This window comes from Dipodomys spectabilis, unplaced genomic scaffold (genome assembly GCF_019054845.1).
Source record: "Dipodomys spectabilis isolate Male_0828 unplaced genomic scaffold, ASM1905484v1 ptg000045l, whole genome shotgun sequence".
Lineage (NCBI taxonomy): Eukaryota > Metazoa > Chordata > Mammalia > Rodentia > Heteromyidae > Dipodomys > Dipodomys spectabilis.
The window spans coordinates 7,990,048-8,007,849 of record NW_024870722.1 but is presented as its reverse complement, the minus strand read 5'-3'; the positions used below and the strand labels follow the sequence as shown (position 1 = coordinate 8,007,849).

At 36.6% G+C, this 17,802-nt stretch overlaps 1 protein-coding gene across 3 annotated transcripts in view; it reads right to left on the bottom strand.

Annotated features, from left to right (window-relative positions):
- Positions 1-17,802, bottom strand: part of Cdkal1 (CDK5 regulatory subunit associated protein 1 like 1) — a 525,097-nt gene that overhangs the window by 190,607 nt on the left and 316,688 nt on the right. For all 3 annotated transcript variants that reach the window (XM_042678555.1, XM_042678556.1, XM_042678557.1), the window contains one exon: positions 5,598-5,743. In XM_042678555.1, coding sequence (XP_042534489.1) covers positions 5,598-5,743 — 146 coding nt within the window. The remainder of the gene's footprint in view (positions 1-5,597; positions 5,744-17,802) is intronic.

Sequence of the window (17,802 nt, the reverse complement as noted above, 5' to 3'; positions counted from 1 at the left end):
TTAACACCTTTGTGCCTTGAGTATCAAACAAGCTAGTACATGCAATGCTTGTGGCACAAAAGTAAATGCTTAAAAACTATTAGGTACTGTTTTTATTATAATTAACAAATTAATTGTTATTTAGTAGTTCTGTTGTTGCATTTATTTAATTAATGTGTGTTTGGGAACCAGTAACAAAAATCACAACAGAAAACAAGCATCTAGTCCTATTAGGCATGGAAGGATTACTGACATTAGACAAATCTTTTTAATCACTAATCATAAATGGAGATTAATAACCCTTTTCCTACCTACATAGCCAAGCTTTTGTAATATCATGTGATAATATGTAAGCTGAAATAGAAAAGGCACTGACAATGAAAGGAAAAAAAAGCTCATTATTATTATTATCTATTTGATAGATGTGTTACTGGACTCCTGTGTATAACACAACCTCGAGGCAGGAAAATGTACCAAGGTTAAAGTATGATAGCTTTCCAGTTTCTGAGGGAAAAATGCAGTCATACAAAGGAAGGATATAAAGTAGGCAGAATGATCAGATTATTTCTCTTTACCATGGTAGGAGGAAAATGGGGTGTCAAATCAGTTGAAAATACACTTATCTTTAAACCACTGATCCAAATTTCCCATTGACCCAATGTTGTATGGGAGATTAACTACATGATATCCAAACTTTACAAAGTCTAAATATAAATATAGTACACTTAAAAAAACAACAAAGAACTGTTTGACTATGTAGCTACTGTTCTACTAGATATCTCTGACAAGAAAATTTATTCATTCTCTTGAGTCTATAAGTAGCAATAGAAAGAAGGGAAGAGAATTTTATTGGTTCAGAAAGAAATCTGACTAAGATAAAATGTAAAGAAGACTTTAGAGACATCTAAAATAACAACCCAGTTAAAGGTATTAGACATCTTTACAGAAAGCCAGAAAAGATTTTTGAGGGGATTATTTTGCCTAGCTTATTTTAAAGGTGCTTTTATTTAGTGAATATCAACACATCAGGGAAAGCATTTGGGAAACAGAATTATCTGATCCTTGCTGAATCCTCTTTATTTTGAGGCAAGTTCTTTTCTTACATTCTGAAAAACATTGCTACTTACGTTTTTAAACTATTAGGAATAAAACTAGCTGGATAGGCTGAATAAAATACAAATGAAACATAACTTGTCTTTTCTCAGGTTATGTTCCAGTAAGAAGAGTAATGATAAGAACCTTAGCTTAGGATGGTAATGTAAAAACATTGTGTTTTGCAGAGATTGGACAAGTAGGTCACTGAAGTGAGCTGGACTATAGGAGTTAACTCCAGGACTTACACAAATCATCCTGCCTAAGCAAGCCCAGTATCATGCCCTGGTGCTCCTTGGCTGAATGAGCATGTAGGGAGAGATCAGAGTATGAAACTTTCTCTGCAAGGCTGACACTCCCCTCTACCAATTGTCCTCCAATTCCTTCTCCCAGCCTTTTACATTCTACTCTGTATCCTCATTAATTATGCTACAAGTAGTGACATTTTACTAGATATGGTAAAACTAGATATGGTAAAATTACAGTGTTTAGAGGATTAACATTCTACAAATGACCAAACAGATGGATTCAGGAGAACACACAACATTGATAAGTAGTGCCAGCAAATTTTTAAAATCATTTTTATTGTTATTTTGTTTTGCTTTGTGATACAGTAGGGTCTTCCTCTGTTCCCCAAGCTTGTCTCAAATTCATGGATCCAAGAGATCCTCTTGCCTTAGTTTCCTAAATAGCGGGGGCTATAGGCACTCACCACTACAGCTGGATTTTAAATAGCAAGTTTGGAAATAAGATAATATCATGATATTACACATCAATAGAAAGATGTAACTTGCAGGTAAAAACAAGACCATCTTTTAACTCATTCAAAATATACTGGCTTGATGGGAAGGTGTTAACTAACTAGGCTCTGAATCAACATAAACCAAAAGCTGGTGGACTTACATAAAGATAATACATATAAACAAATAGGTCTTTCAATACAGAACCATATTTTCATTTCTTAAAATATATCTATCATTAGGGCATTCTTATGTATTTCTTTCACACTTTAATGTGTGAATTTGAGGACTCAGATTCTTTTACTTAGCAGTGAAACATATGCATGGAAGGACTCACATATTGACATATATGAAAGTATGTTTATATATGACTAATACAGGCTGGGAATGAACACATAAAATCAGTGCTACTCAAAAGGGGGAGTGCACAGCATCCATGTACAGGGACACAAGGTGAGAAGCCTAATTATCCTTCACCATAGCTAAGATATGGATCCAACCCAAATGCCCCTCAGTAGATGAATGGATCAGGAAAATGTGGTATATACACACAATGGAATTCTATGCCTCCATCAGAAAGAGTGACACCACCCCATTTCTTAGGAAATGGAAAGACTTGGAACAAATTATATTAAGTGAAGTAAGCCAGGCCCAAAGAAACATAGGTCCCATACTTTCCTTATCTGCAATAACTAGTGTATGTCTAGGACAAGTAGAAAAGGTCAAAATCTATGTCCATATGACCATATAAGCTGATGCTAAGCGAAATGAACCCCAAGATAGGGACACAAGAGGTTTTATCTTTCTTGCTGTTGTTTTTAATGTATTTACAATGTACTATGTGATTTTTTTTGTTTCTTTTGTATGTTATTCCCCCATGGTATAACCCCTGTTTACACTGTATTTGATTCCTGTGTCCTGCATCTTGTATTTATATTTTTCTAATTTGGGGAGGGGAAGAGAAATAACAAAATGCTGAAATAAGGATACAGGATGACCCATTGTAACAATGAGATGTACAAGACACTATGTTGAAAAAGAACTTCACAACTTTGTGGCGGGGTGGGGGGAGCTGGGGAGGTGGGAGGGAAAGGAATGGTAGGGGAAAGACAAAGGAGGAGGTAACACTGCTCAATAGGAAATGGACTCATTACCTTGCTCATGTAAACTGTAATCCCTCTGTACAGTATCCTTACAATAAAAACATATATAAATAAAAAAACTTATCATACAAAAAAAGTCATAATGAGGTAGAAAATTCCTCAAAATTGGGGACTGAGCATTCAAATTGTATGCCTTTGAAAATCCCAGAAATAAATATATTAAAAAACCAGTGGAATCAGTAATGTGACAATTGATATAGGAAGTAAAGATGTATGAGGTATCTACTAAAAAAGCAAAAAACTAGGTTTTTGTCTAAAATCAGAACCACAGTCTTGCTTTGTTCTATTTAGCTTCCTTCCATGTTCCTACAAATCTCATTATGTACTTCTAGAAATCATCTTATTCATTGAAATAAAAACATCAAATTCCTAAGTGCTCAACTGGATTAATAAATCTGAATAGAATAATTTAAGTCACATGATGGTCTGCTCATAATCAGATGTTTTAAATTAGTATACTCAGTAATTCAGACACTCTTTTCTGCAAAGGTTGCATGATTTAATAAATTCCCATATGGCTCAACATGTGCCAACATTACTAGGTTATCTCCAATCCAGCTGCTTTTAGGGAAAACGCTGCCAACTTCCAAACAACTGAAGAGAATAATGAATCAGCTTCAAGTTGGCTCACATGTAAACTCCATTGCTACCAGAGAAAACAGAGACCATTCTCAACTGTAAAGAAAATTAATTAAAAAGATTTCAACCCCACTGTTTGACAAACAGTTCCACAAACACTACTGAATTTGTAATAAAAGCCCACAGCTCCAGGTACCCACCTATAGCTCAGATCTCAGTCTTAAATGTTGTTAAGTTCTTATAAATATGGCTTTTTGAGGAAACAGATTCGGAAATGTTTGATCTCTCAATCACAACATTGTGCTTCCAGAAGCCTCACATGGCTGGGGGAGCCAAAAACGGACAAGGGAAAAGAGGGACTCTTTCGTGTTAAAGGTTCAATATGAACAGGTTATGAAGACTTTAGAGGAAATGGGGTGCAAACAAGAAGAGACACATTCACACAAAATTAAAATTAAAAAACGCTGCTGGTAATTGTTGTTCCCGGTGCCCTAAAAAAAAAAAAAAGCAAAAAGGAGAAAGCACCAACTATAACATTTATTCTCAGGGTTGTTTTGTGAACAAAAACAATCCTTCTGTTGGGCACAAGCCAGGACAACATGACAGTGTTAGGCTCTTTAAAAATGAAGATGGAGTACTGAATTTAAATAAACGTGGGACCAGTTGTCCAGACTAGTGGTAATCAGTAACATAACATTCAAACATTCAACATAAAAATCCACATTCTTTATTCTTGGCCAGTTAGTTCTATTCAAGATCCAAGACTATCAGAGATGGTAGAGATGTGTTATTACTCTGTTGACTACTTTGAAAGCTGCATATACTCAATGAGTATAATTATGAAGACTTAGAATAAATCTACTTTCTATTCACTGATTTACATATCTGAATAATTAGCTGTATTTCTATGGGTATACCCTAACATGTCTTTATTCTTGGTGGTTAGGGTAATCAAGAAATGCCTAGAGGTAGAAAAAGTTTTAAAGACATGTTAAAGAAAGATGAGAAGGCAAATGTAAAAAGAAGAAACAGATTACAAAACAATTGTGTGTGGTCAGGGTAACCGAATAATTAAAGGTGGAAATTAAAGGTGGAAATTGCTTACAATTTATATAAAGCAGTCATATCTATGTAGTATTTTTACATGATAGAAAGGAATATTATTATAAAAAAAGAAGATCAAAATAAGAAATTATATGTTAATGAAGAAACATAACAGAAGCAACAATATTATGGAAAGTAGGAGGCACCATGCCACAAATATGCCAAGATAAATGATATATTCCCAGGTAGGTAGACTCTGCCATAGACTTGGACTTGAGAAGGGTGGGTGTGACCCTGCCCAGCACCTCCACTTCCTGCCCTGGCTAGTCACAGAAGGCATTCCATGTTTAGTGATGATGAGAAGTAGGATCTTGAAGAACATAATTATGGGCTGCAAGTGTTTTCTGTGGAAACAAAATTACCATTCATGTCCGTGATTGTGTAAATATGCCTTAATTTTGGTCAACAGTGATTTGAACTTTAAAAAAAGTACAATCCTCGGGCCTCTCTGTAAATCACAGGCATTCAAGTAAATACGGGGATTAGTGTGCAAAAGCAAAGACATTCCAGAAACTCTGAAAAGTGCTGGTTGGTAGAAAATTATCTACTTCGCAGTGACATCGTGTGGCTTCTACCTCCATGACAAAACCAACTCACAACTTCAAAAAGCCACATAAAAGGAGACTTAACGCTGAGCAACGCTGAAGCAGTGTTCCTCTCGCGCATCAGGTATAAAAATAATCACAATTCACGTTAGCTCTGAAAGACTGGCAAGCTTCCACAAATGAACGGTGTGATGGGCGCAGATGGAAGGGGGATCTAAAGCAGGCGGAAGGAGAAACCACATCAAGGGTCCCCAAGGAAATGGAAAGGCTTTGAAAGCTCCCAAAGTCCTGCTTCCCCCTGGTACCTTTAATTGTGAGTCTGCCACAGTGCATTGTTGCCACAAGTTTTAAAAGAAAAGAAAGGTTGTTCTCTTAAGTACTAACAGACGACTTACTTCTCCTTCAGAAAATCCACCACTCTTTTGAAGTCCGCCACACAGTACTCCCTTCTCATATCCATGAGCACGCTGTCAGAGGCAGACTGGACCGGAATGTGCAGGAAGGCATACACTCTGGGGTGATTAAGGATTTTCGCCATTTCCTTCAAGAAGTAGAAAGAGAAGACATTAATCATTTTAACAGAGCAGGGAATGGTTTACTTCAGCACTTCACTGTTGAAAACAGACAAATCATCAAGGCTGTTGAGAGCATGGGTAGGTGATACTCTTATGATGATGTGTGAGATTCTGTGTTTAGAGGACTCTACAGAAGTATTTCCTCTAGCTCACCGCATCTCTCATATGACAAAGACATGGAATCCAGTAATGTTTCAGAAATCAAAAGATTTTTGAGTAGTTAAAAATAAATGACATATTTTTGCATTGCAGTTTTCTATTCTGCATTTCAACATCACTAGGAGAAAGAGCTATAGTTAAAACAGTTGAAACCTCATATAGAGTTTGAAATAGAGTTTGAATAGAGTTTAGAGCTATAGTTAAAACAGTTGAAACCTCATATAGAGTTTGAAATAGAGTTTGAATAGAGTTTGAAATGTAGATTAATTCAACACATTTTTCTTAATATTGAAAGGAAAACCCCACAGCTCATTTATTTTTTTTTGTTTTTTTTTCCCCCCAATACTAGAGTATGAACTCAGGACCTGTGTTTGTTAGGCAGGTCCTCTACCACTTGAGTCATGACCTGCCACCGCCCATTTTTCTTCTTAAATTATTTATCAAATAGGGTTTCACTTTTCTTTTTGTAGGGACTACACTTGGACTGTGATTCTCTGACCTATACCTCCCCTCCCCCCAGGGCGTGAGAATACAGTATAAACCTCTACATCTAGTTCACATTCTGAGATAGTGTCTGACCATCTTTTGTCCTGGACTGGCTTGGAACTGTGATCCTTCCCATCTCATTTTTGAGATTACATGCTTGAGCCACTTTTTTCTTATTTCATTTGGTTACTGGTCCATGAATACTTATTATGTAAAAGACACAAGCCAGCCAATGAAGGCACACCAGGTCTCTGTATTTACAACACATAGCTCAAAGACAAGAAAGAGGGGAGGAAGCAGGAGAGCCTATGTTGCCAAGTTAGAGAAAGCAAATGAGTGTAGGACAAATTCTGAGTATTAGTGTTGTAAAATTCCTCTGAGGAGACAAAGTGGATACAGATTGAGTGGTGGAGGACAATCTGTGGTTAAAAAAAATTGCAAACAAGAAAATTGATTTAGTCTTTCTTTGTTACATGTTATCAGGTCATCAATGAAAGGACAGGAGCAAAGAGAAGAGAGGGAAGGAAAGATAGAGATAAAATGGGGGAGGGGTAAGTACATATGCAGAGCCCAATACTGACAACACTGGAAAGTAAAAAAAAGCTGCTATTGAATCATTTGAAAGTGTCCCATGATTTTTAGTTTCAAAATACTATATTTTCACATATTATCTCATTAATAATATTGTGGAAGATTTTATTGAGTCAAAGAGCCAGCTAGTTCCATATAGCTACCCTGGTTATTCAGGAGTCAGTTCTGTAGATAAGATCAACCTTGCCCTTTGATTCTCCATTTTTTATCAAAATAAACCTAGTCACAGTTATCTCTCTATATTGTCTCTTACACACACACACACACACACACACACACACACACACACACACACACACACACACACACACACACACACAGAGTTGGAATTGGGTTGAATCTCTTAGACAGTCGAGAAATAACTGAGCAGATGATCACGAAACAATTCCATTGCTGGACTGGTTACTTAGCTGGCTGCTCACCATTACTCACCACTAGCATGGACAAGGCAAAGCCAGGCAGTGGCACTCCTCAGAGACCATACAGCCTTCTACCAGGATCTCTGCTTTTCCCCCTGAACACCAAGATCTCCAAAAGGTTTAAGAAAAACACTGTTATAAAGATCTTTGCCTTAGGAAGAGGCAAGACTTAATGGCTTTATATGGCTTTCAACATACATATGGTGTTGAGAAAAGGTAATTTTAACATATAACACACTTTGTGATCTAGAAATTCTCTCTCAGTCTCTGTACCTGGGTTCTCATTTCTAAAGTAGAGACTGTGAGAATCAGACCCTTAGAGTTTCCTGGGCAATCGTGAAAATAAGCTGAAATGATCCAATATGTGTTTCTGTAGTAAGCACTCACTGCACAAAGTATAAATCACTTAATGGTTGTGTTCTTTAGATTAACAGGTGCTCCTCTGGGAGTGACTTGTGGGAACTCCTTTGGCTTTGTGGAATCTAAATTGAAAAGGGCTCATGTGTGGCTGGAGCAGGGCAGAGCAGTTTCCCGAGGCAGCGTTCAGGAAGCCATGGGTTGTAACCAGCAGCATGCAGCTCTGCCCATCACCAAATGCCAATTTGAAAATTACAACTGTAATGACAAGAAAGGGCAACGAATTGTAGTGGCTTTTTTTTTTCTCTCTTTTGGTCCTTGGAATAAGCCTTCCCACTCGTCACTCCCTTTAGCTTTCTGTTAGACTTTGCAACTACATAATGTAAGACATCAAGACCAAAAGAATACGAAGAAACTTGCTCCTCAAGGAAAGTTTATTTCTGCCACTGAAAGAACCATGATTCAGCATGGATTCCTTCTATCTCCCATCTCACAGTATTTGTAGTAAGAAAAACTTTTATTGGCTTCACCACCAAAAACCCTTCTGTGTGATCCCCTCAGCTACCTTTCCCCAGGCCTCCCATATTTACTTAGCTCTATCTGCCAATAGGATAATTATGTGTTTCCAAGAATAAAAGTGCTACCAGGGCTGGAATCATATTTTATTCTTTTCTGTGTGCAACTATGAGGCTCCTATTATGCTGAGTAAACCAGATAATATTTAAGTACAGACACAGAGTAAAACCACAGTAACATTCATTCCAAAGTACCTTTCCTTTGTTTTGGCTTTATGAATTCTTGTTTTTAATCAACACATGGGGAAGCATTGTGAATCCTGGGTGATTTGGGCTCTGCTCAAGGGAAAGGTTTCTTCCTACAGCTTTGAAAAAATAGAGATCAGCACTAAGAATGTATTGTTGAGAATATTGCTAACTTACTTAATCTTTAGATTTCTAAAATTCCGTTCATTACTTTTCTAACCATACTAGATATCAGACAGCATTTGCTTGTTTCAAGATGATAGTAGTGAATTTTTTCCATAGGAATTGTTTGAAGCAATGATTACTTTTACTCTATTTTTCTTCTGTCACCCTAATTTTTGAGGCAAATATTTATTACTTTTATAATAGGAAAAAAAATTTAAGAAGCCAGCTTTCCACGTACATAGGAACTTCCACACAAATAGTCTAACTGCAAAATTTTACTAGAATTAGCTAATTTCTCTTTGTAGTGAAATTGTAGTAGAGAAAAGAATATGGATAAATTTCATAAAACTTTCTTTAAAATGTTTCTCTTAAAATCAGAAGAATGAGGGACAAAATGGCAATATGCTAGGGGTTTTGTTCCTATTATTTTCTGTTTTTTGCAATAAAAATATATAACAAAATCAGGTACAGATCTCAGAGACATTAAACAGTCAACCGTCGTCCACAATCCACCTTCAGAACGTCTGCAACTTCCCAAACTCAAACTTCAACACATTAAACATCAACTTTCCATTCCTTCCTACCCCCCTTCCCCTCCCCCCCCTCCCCCCACGGCCCTGTAGCCTACATTCTACATTCTTTCTATGAGTTTGATTCAGGCACCTAATCAGTGAGAAATCATACAGTATTTGTTTCTTTCTGTCTGGCTTATTTTACTAATAGCATGTTTTCAAGGTTCATCCCTATTGCACCAACATTAAATTGATGTATATGTATGTGTATGTGTTTGTGTCTATGTGTACATGCATGCATGTGCATGTCCTGAGGCTTGAACTCAGGGTTTGTGTACTATCTTTGAGCTTCTTTTGCTCAAAGCTAGCGCTCTACTGCTTGAGCCACAGCTCTACTTCTGGCTTTTTCTGTGATTAACTGGAGATAAGAGTCCCATTGACCTTCCTTCCTGAGTGTGGCTTTGAACCACAATCATCAGATTTCAGCCTCCTGGGTAGCTAGGATTAGCTTTTTAAAGGAATAGCCTTTGAGACAGCTCTTCAATTAATGTCAGATTTTGTTCACACTCATTTTCCCATCTTGCAATTATGCAACATACCTTCCTATCCCATGGATATATACACCTTGTTTATCTTTACTTCTCTATTTTCTTGCTAAGTGCCTACTATGTTATTACTTATAGTCGAACAGATAAATGGTGAAATAACCCCATCTTTCTATATGAATACCTTTAGTGAGTCCTACACAGAATGATAAAAAAACAGTGTTGTGCTCTTAAAAGATCTATTCCACATTCACTTCCAACACATGTGAAGTCATGTAAACCAACACAGTAAGATACAAATATACTTCATCCTTCACATCAACAACACCATTTATAATAGCATTAAATGAATCACCAGTACCTATGTTTACTCACAAGTTAATGATAAATTTTCATTAACAGCAAGGAAAATACTGATTCCATGTGTCCCCAATGGAAAAATTAGGTTATATAAAGAGATTTTAATTTATATTTGATCTATAGTTTAACCATAACAGGAAATGTACTTTCAAACTGCAAAGCATTAACATTTTCAGACTTTGCAGGACACAGGTTGAGGCAAAATGTTTGTTGTAATTATCTTTCACAGAAATGTAAAAGGCCTTCAGTGCTCCTTTACATCGCCACTTCATCTCTTTCTCAGAGCCAGTAACCAGATTTTATCACAAAGCTAAAAATATATATCTTGATACTCATGACAAAATGCTATCAGTTGTAGATACACACACATACACACATTCATTTCCAACTGATATAAGCATTTTATCTTATTTTAAAATTATTATTCTGTTCTGTTAAGGCCAAGAAATCAATAGTAGGTTCTTGTCCCCTCAATTTAGTTCTTGGACTTTGCACAAATCTATACATATGTTAAAATTCATGAAACTGAACTCATACCAAAACATTAATTTCATGGTATTAGTTTTAAAATAAAAAATAATAAATACAAGGCAAATCTAGACACAAAATCCATTATGTTCCAAACAGTATGAGTATACTTTAAGAAAAGCTATAATCCACTAATAATTACTGTTTTCCCATTTATAAAAAAGAAAGACTAAGGCTACTAAATACTAAAAGAACAAATCAATAGCTGATCAACTTAATGGAAGAAAGGCAGCTCAGTTAAATCAAGCATTCAGCTGGGACAGTTCTATTGGATTTTATTAAAAACATGCTATAAATAAAGAATCCAATGGAAAAACAGATATCAATGATTTATTTTGAAATACTTACATGATTTATATAGGATCTGATTATCCAAATTGAAGTTTACCTCAGATAACTTTTGTTTTTCTTATGTCTTATGAATTGACATATTTTGGTTTAGTAATTTAACCTAAGGTTGTATATTTTAAAAGATAATAAAGTAACCACTGTGTCATGTTTTCTTCATTTTTAGCCTTAGAGTAAATTTGGGCTAGATGTGATGGTATACTCCTGTAATACTGTATCTGTTGAGGGATCCAAGTCAGAAAAGACATACTTAATTCTTAACAATCCAGCTGAACAACCTCAGTCTTGCATCAGACAAGACCCAAATATATGTAAAGATGATGGGAAAGGTTTTAGAAAAGAAATGTGACAGAGAACCAGAGTACATGGGATACACAGACCATGGGGAAGACAGCACGTCAGCCCATCTCCAGCATCTTGGTTGTTTTCCTTATTACAGAGCTTGGACTTGGGTTAAATAGTAAGAACTGAACAGCTTTCTGATCGGTAGGCTTGTGCGTGCATGCGTGGGTGCGTGTGCATGTGCGTGCGTGTGTGTGTGTGTGTGTGTGTGTGTTTGAGAGAGAGAGAGTTTTAGGACTTAAACTCAGGGCGGATATGCCATTTTTCACTCAAGTCTAGTGCTCTATCACTTTGAGCCACGGCAGCACTTCCCATTTTCTGGTTGTTAACTGGAGATAAGAATCTTATTGACTTTTTTGCCAGGGCTGGCTTCGAACCTCCATCCATAGATATCAGCCTCCTGAGTAGCTAGGTTTACAGGAGTGAGCCACCAGTGTCCATCTTGTGGGCTTCTCTTTCTAGTCCTATTCTTATTTTCTCATTTTTTTGTCCAACTCATTTCCTCATTCTTTTGTAGCCCCATTCTCTCCTGGTGACCAGGAGGTTTTGTTTTATAAGCCTCTTTTGCCATCTGTAAATTTATAGGCAGCAATTCCCTGATTGGCTGCTTTCCTACTAACTCATATCAACACCAGCATTTGAGAGGCAGAGGCAGGAAGATCATGAATTGGAAGTTAGTGTGGGGTACATAATGGGAACCTTTTTAAAATAAGAAAAAAATGTATACAGAAAAAGTATACTTGGGATCAGTTAATGATTTTCTACCTATTCTTTTATTATTAAACCTATCAATATATTGTATTGAAATCATTCTGAAGTGAATTGTTCATCTGATAGACAGACGTAGATTAAACTTACTATATTCCTTAAGAAGAAAATGCACAAAATAATTGGGGCACATTACATAGTGAAAAAAAAGCAGTGATTCCTTTAAAATCTGAGTGATCTTTTTCCTACTATAAAACTAATACATATTTGCATTTAGAAAGTTGAAAAATAGGATACAAAAAACTGATCATTGCTTCAAACGGTTATTATAAAAAGAAAATTTCATTACTATCATGTGGAAACAACTAAACTATGAAATTGTATATGATAGTATCCATTGAAATGATTTTCAAAGATCAAAAGATTAAGTTAACAATATTCTCCACAATACATTATTAGTGCTGAGCTGAGGTCTACTTCTTCAAAAAATGTAGGAAGAAATGTTTCCTATGAGCAGGGTCCAAATCACTGGAGCACTTATACACCAAGGATTCACAATGCTTACATTAGCATAACAGCAGAGAAAAATCTGACTATGAAAACAACAAATAAAGGAGATCAGACACAGAAAGAGGATCCGAAACACAATCTTAAACTCACCCCTCAGAAGTTCTTAACACTGGAGCCTCTCTAGAAATATAATGACCAAATGGAACAAAAATAAATGGACATAAAAGGAAATGAAACTTCACTGTTGGAGAAGAGTATAAAGGATGTAAAGGAAAGTAAAAGGAGAAAATGAAAGATGGGCAATACTCTTCCCTGCCCCAAATTTATTTTAACATAATATTAGTCTTAAAAAAAATGAACCATGCAATGAACTAGAACCAGGTGGTTCAGGTCTGTAATCCTCCTGCATGGGAGGCTGAGAGGCAGGGATAGGGAGGACCATGGTTCTAGACCACAGATACCTGAAATCCTTGCTGAGATTCCTCCCCCCAACCCTCCTCTACCAATAACAGGATATGGTGGCATGTACCTTATCTTCTTAGCTTCGTGGGAATTTTAAGTAGCACAGAATATACAGGAATTGAAACCCTATATAAAAAATAATGAATAAAACCAAAGGGCTCTACTACCTAGTAAGCCCAAAGTGCAAGTTCAAACTCCAGTAGTGCTTTAAAAAAAAAAAAAGACCATCTTCAATTGAAAGACTCAGCTTCCTTCTCTTGTTTTTCTAACCTTAACCACAGAGAGGGCTCTCTGAAGTTCTCCTGCCTGAGTGAAGGAACATTCTTCCAAAAGAAATGCTATTGCCTTGGTGTCTTGGATTCCATCCTAAACTCTCATTAACCAGAGAAATTAATCATCAGAAAAGAGACCAACAGCTACAGTCTTACCATGCCTAGCCAGACTTTTCATCTATACTGGGGGCTGCTGAGTGGATAATCTGAGACAGCTTTTCTGCCGAAGAAGACCTTTGTCCCCAGTGCAGTTGGATTTAACTCCTTCTCCCAGTCACTGCCTCCGTAACTTTGTGCAGGAAGTCATTATTGGACCCATTCATTTCCCTTAAAAATCATTTACTAAATTTCTTACAGTCTCTTAGCCTCTTTTCCTTCTCTACCAAGCAGGGTCTGAAGGCTTCTGAACTCACTGGAATATTGGCTAATCATTCTATCAGGATATCCTGTAGTGAGAAAAGTGGTAAACCATTTTCTCCTGTTAATCTATTACAGTTCATTTCAGCAGGCTGGAGCCCATAAAATGAAATCCTCCAGCAGCAGCAGAAATCACAGCAGCCAACATCCTCAGCCAACATCTCTGTCAGTTTACTTTGTTTTACTGTAACTGAGTACCACAGACTGCACAGTTTACAAATAAAGGTTTATTTACCTCAGGGTTCTGACATGTGGCAAGGGACCTTCTTGTTGTATCATCATATGGCTAAGGGCATCACACAGTGAGACAGCACATGCGTATGGACAGAGGGCTTTTATACCAAAGCCACTTGTGCAATAACCCATGAGTCGACCCATGAATGGACTAAGCTGGACTCAACCACCTTCCAAAGGGCCTACCTCTCAAGACTGTTGTATTAGAGACCAAATTTCCACCACCCTTGCCAGGCATATTTAAACCCTAACAACATCTTTCCATTCTATCTGTGTCACATTCATGATCTCCTTTAAAGTTCTGAACAAAACTAGGATGTACTTTTACTTGATTGAATCTAAGGCTCCGAGAAATCCATTAGCATGCCCACTGCACCATGCTAGAGCTGGTCCCCCAATGTTGCTCCAGGAAAAGTGACACAAAAAAGTATGGTTCCAGTGGAATAATCTATAGCGCTTCCTGCAAAATTAACTGATTTTCATGACGGGGTTAATAATAATCATTCTGGGAAGTGGGGAAAAATGAACACTGGAAAGCATTCCTTCCCAAACAATACATATTTTCTTTGACATACTAAGTTATATCTTAATAAATAAGCCCCTCTGAGTTTGGAAATACCTGACGTGAAGTAAAACTTCACTTAACAATGTGCCAAATACTATGGTTTAAAAACATGGTACACGCTTATCAGTTAGTTACCATGGACATTGTGTGACTATGAGCTGGTCTTCTTTACTCAGCCTCCTGAGTAAGCTTGAATATGTATATGAATATATATGTATATATACATATATGAATATAAATATTGAATAAATTTATTGACTATATGAGAAGAATTTTATAAATACTTGAATATATAAAATATTTATATGAATATATTTATATCAATTATATACATATCAATAGGAACTTGATATATATATATACAATATATATTGTAATATATATATATATATATTCCATATATATATTCCAAGGGAATCCTAATCTTATAATTTGCAGTTTTTTCTTTATCATCACTTCAGCACTTTCTGTTACTATAACAAAATACCAGTCTAATAGTAAAATGTGTTATAAGGACATATTAGTAATAAATTTTAATTACCTGAATAGATAACTGAATAAATATGGGTAAGGGTTAAGGAGATACAATGTACTATGTTTATTGTATTAATAATTTATGTGGGCATGGTAACTCACACCTGAAATCCTAGTTACTTGGGAGGCAGAGATAATTGGGAACCTATCTGAAGCAATGGTTGGGCACAGTGGTACACCAGCCATCCCTGCAATAAAGGGAAGCACAAGAAGGAGGATAGCAGCCCAGGCATAAGGTGAGACCCTACCACACACCCATCCAAAACACAAAAGGCACTACGCAAGTCAGACAAACTGGTTAGCAAGCGGGAAGCCCTGAGTTCAAACCCCAGTACTACCAAGAATAAATAAAAAATAAATTCCTCTGTATTAGATGAGAAAAAGTTTACTTCCAAATAATCTACTCAAGCTTAAATATTCCAAAAGTTAGCTATTGAGAATATAAAACAGAGTTATTAATAAAAAAGAAATCTGGTAAAGCCAAGTCTAACAGAATGTGCAATATAACAGAACAAATGGGGTAGATGGTGAAGTATGATGAGATGTGCCCTAATTATTTCTTTCCCTCCTCTGGTCACAGGCGGCTGGTATCCACTTCTGCAGAGGCAGAAGGGTGGATTCTGCCTCTGCAGTCAGTGCAGAGGTTCCAGGGGTGCACTAGTGCAATCACCTTTCCTAGCTAGTTTTCTGTAGGTTTAGATGACTATGTTTTTCACAAGTCTCAAACTAATCACTGCATAGAATTCATCAATGGGCACAGTTAACCAAAGGAAATTCTGGAAACTATTTAGAAAGGGTAGAAGAGTTTCCTGAAGACATGGCATCAAGAAGTAGAATAGATATCAGATGAAGAAGCTGATACCAAATACAAAGTATACACTGAGTATTCAGCACTCTGAAACATACTCAACTGAGAGAAATGAAGAAAGAGAAATTCAACTCCTTAGAAGTCTGATCATGACATATGCTAAAAGAATCACCACAATGGAGAACAAATGGACTAGTCCTATCTGGATGTCTGATTTTAATTTCACTTCAATAGAACCATTCAGATGATTGCTCCTAATCCTCATTACATATAAGAAGTTCAAAAACGAACTAAAGATTTCCTTGCCTAAGCATTATAGCTCTTCGTTCTCAGTTACCCAGTTTCAAAGTCTCTACATTTGTCAATGTGTGTCTGTAGCTAGCCATCCTCACAGGCCTGCTGTGGTGCCTGGGAAGACTGAAGACTATCCAGGCCACACTGAGTGTGACTTGGGGTAGCTCAGAGGGAAGCAATTACACTGAAGGAACATGCTGTTTTGATGAATATCTACCAGTAATCATTTACAGAGACAATTCACTCCAAAAGCAATGGTTCTTTAAGTGACCTTTCTGGTCACTTCAATGTTTTACTTTTAAGTTATACAGGCATTTTGATAGAGAACAATGGTAAGCAATGATGAACAGAAGATATTTAAGCTTAAAAATATTCTATATTGAACAGATCTGAATTCCTAGGAAAAAAGACAGGATGGTGGAAATCTTCCTGTTTCTCATGTTTTACAAATTACATTTAAATAAATAATATAGTAATTTTACTTTAAATTCTATAATTAAAATATGCCAGAGAGTAAATATACACTGAAAAACTTCAATGTCAACCTGAATATGGAGTAGGGGACACATTATCTAAAAAATATTGGAGGTAATAAAAGAAAACATCATCATCATGCACTGGTCCACAAAACAGCTCAAGGTCCTTAACTAGTGCTAGAGTAGGACCCAGATTATTCCACATTCTCCTTCATTGCTGGCTTTCTGAAACAGTGCTCTACCCACCCTTCAGTGTACACTAGCCCATATTCCTATTACCCCAGATCTGCCATCTTACCTCCAAGCCAGCCCTGCTATAAAATTCCCTCTGCTAACAATTGGTTCTTCCCAGTTTCCCAATACAACTAAGAAATTTAGAGCACTTCATCTTTTCTAGGCAATCACTACTCTTCACATTATTAATGTTTAGCATCCCTTCCCAATAAACATTTGCCACATTATATAAAATGACATTTTTTTTTGGGGGGGGGGTCCAGTCGTAGGGCTTGAACTCTGGGCCTTGGCACTGTCCCTCAGCTCTTCAGCTCAAGGCTAGCACTCTACCACTTGAGCCACAGCGCCACTTCCAGCTTTTTTTTTCTGCTTATGTGGTGCTGAGGAATCGAACCCAGGGCCTCGTGCATGCAAGGCAAGCACTGTACCACTGAGCCACCTTCCCAGCCCCCAAAATGACAAATTTTTATTGATGAAATGAACATCAGAATAACTTTGCTGAAAGTCAATGTATTTATATGAAGCAAGCTACAAGTTCATTAGTTAGACCCATGATTTTATTTCAGCTAAGGACTTGTCATGTTTCTACCACCAGATAAAACTTCAACATTATAATATTCATACTTAAATTTCTGCATTTAAAACTAGAGATTATTCTATTACTTTTTATGTAAGAAATTTATTGGCCTGCAGTCCTAGCTACTTGGGAAACTAATATTGGGAGGATTATAGCTCCAGGCCATCTTAGGTAGCAAAGATTGAAAAACTACATCTCAATCCATAGAAATCGGGGCATCATGGCATGAGTCTGTTATCAGCTACAGCAGGAAGCATAAACAGAAGGACCTTGGTATAAGCCCAAATAGACAAAAAGCAATGCTGTAAGAGTAAACAAGATGTAGATCACTGAATAAGATAAATGAGTGGTAGAGGATACA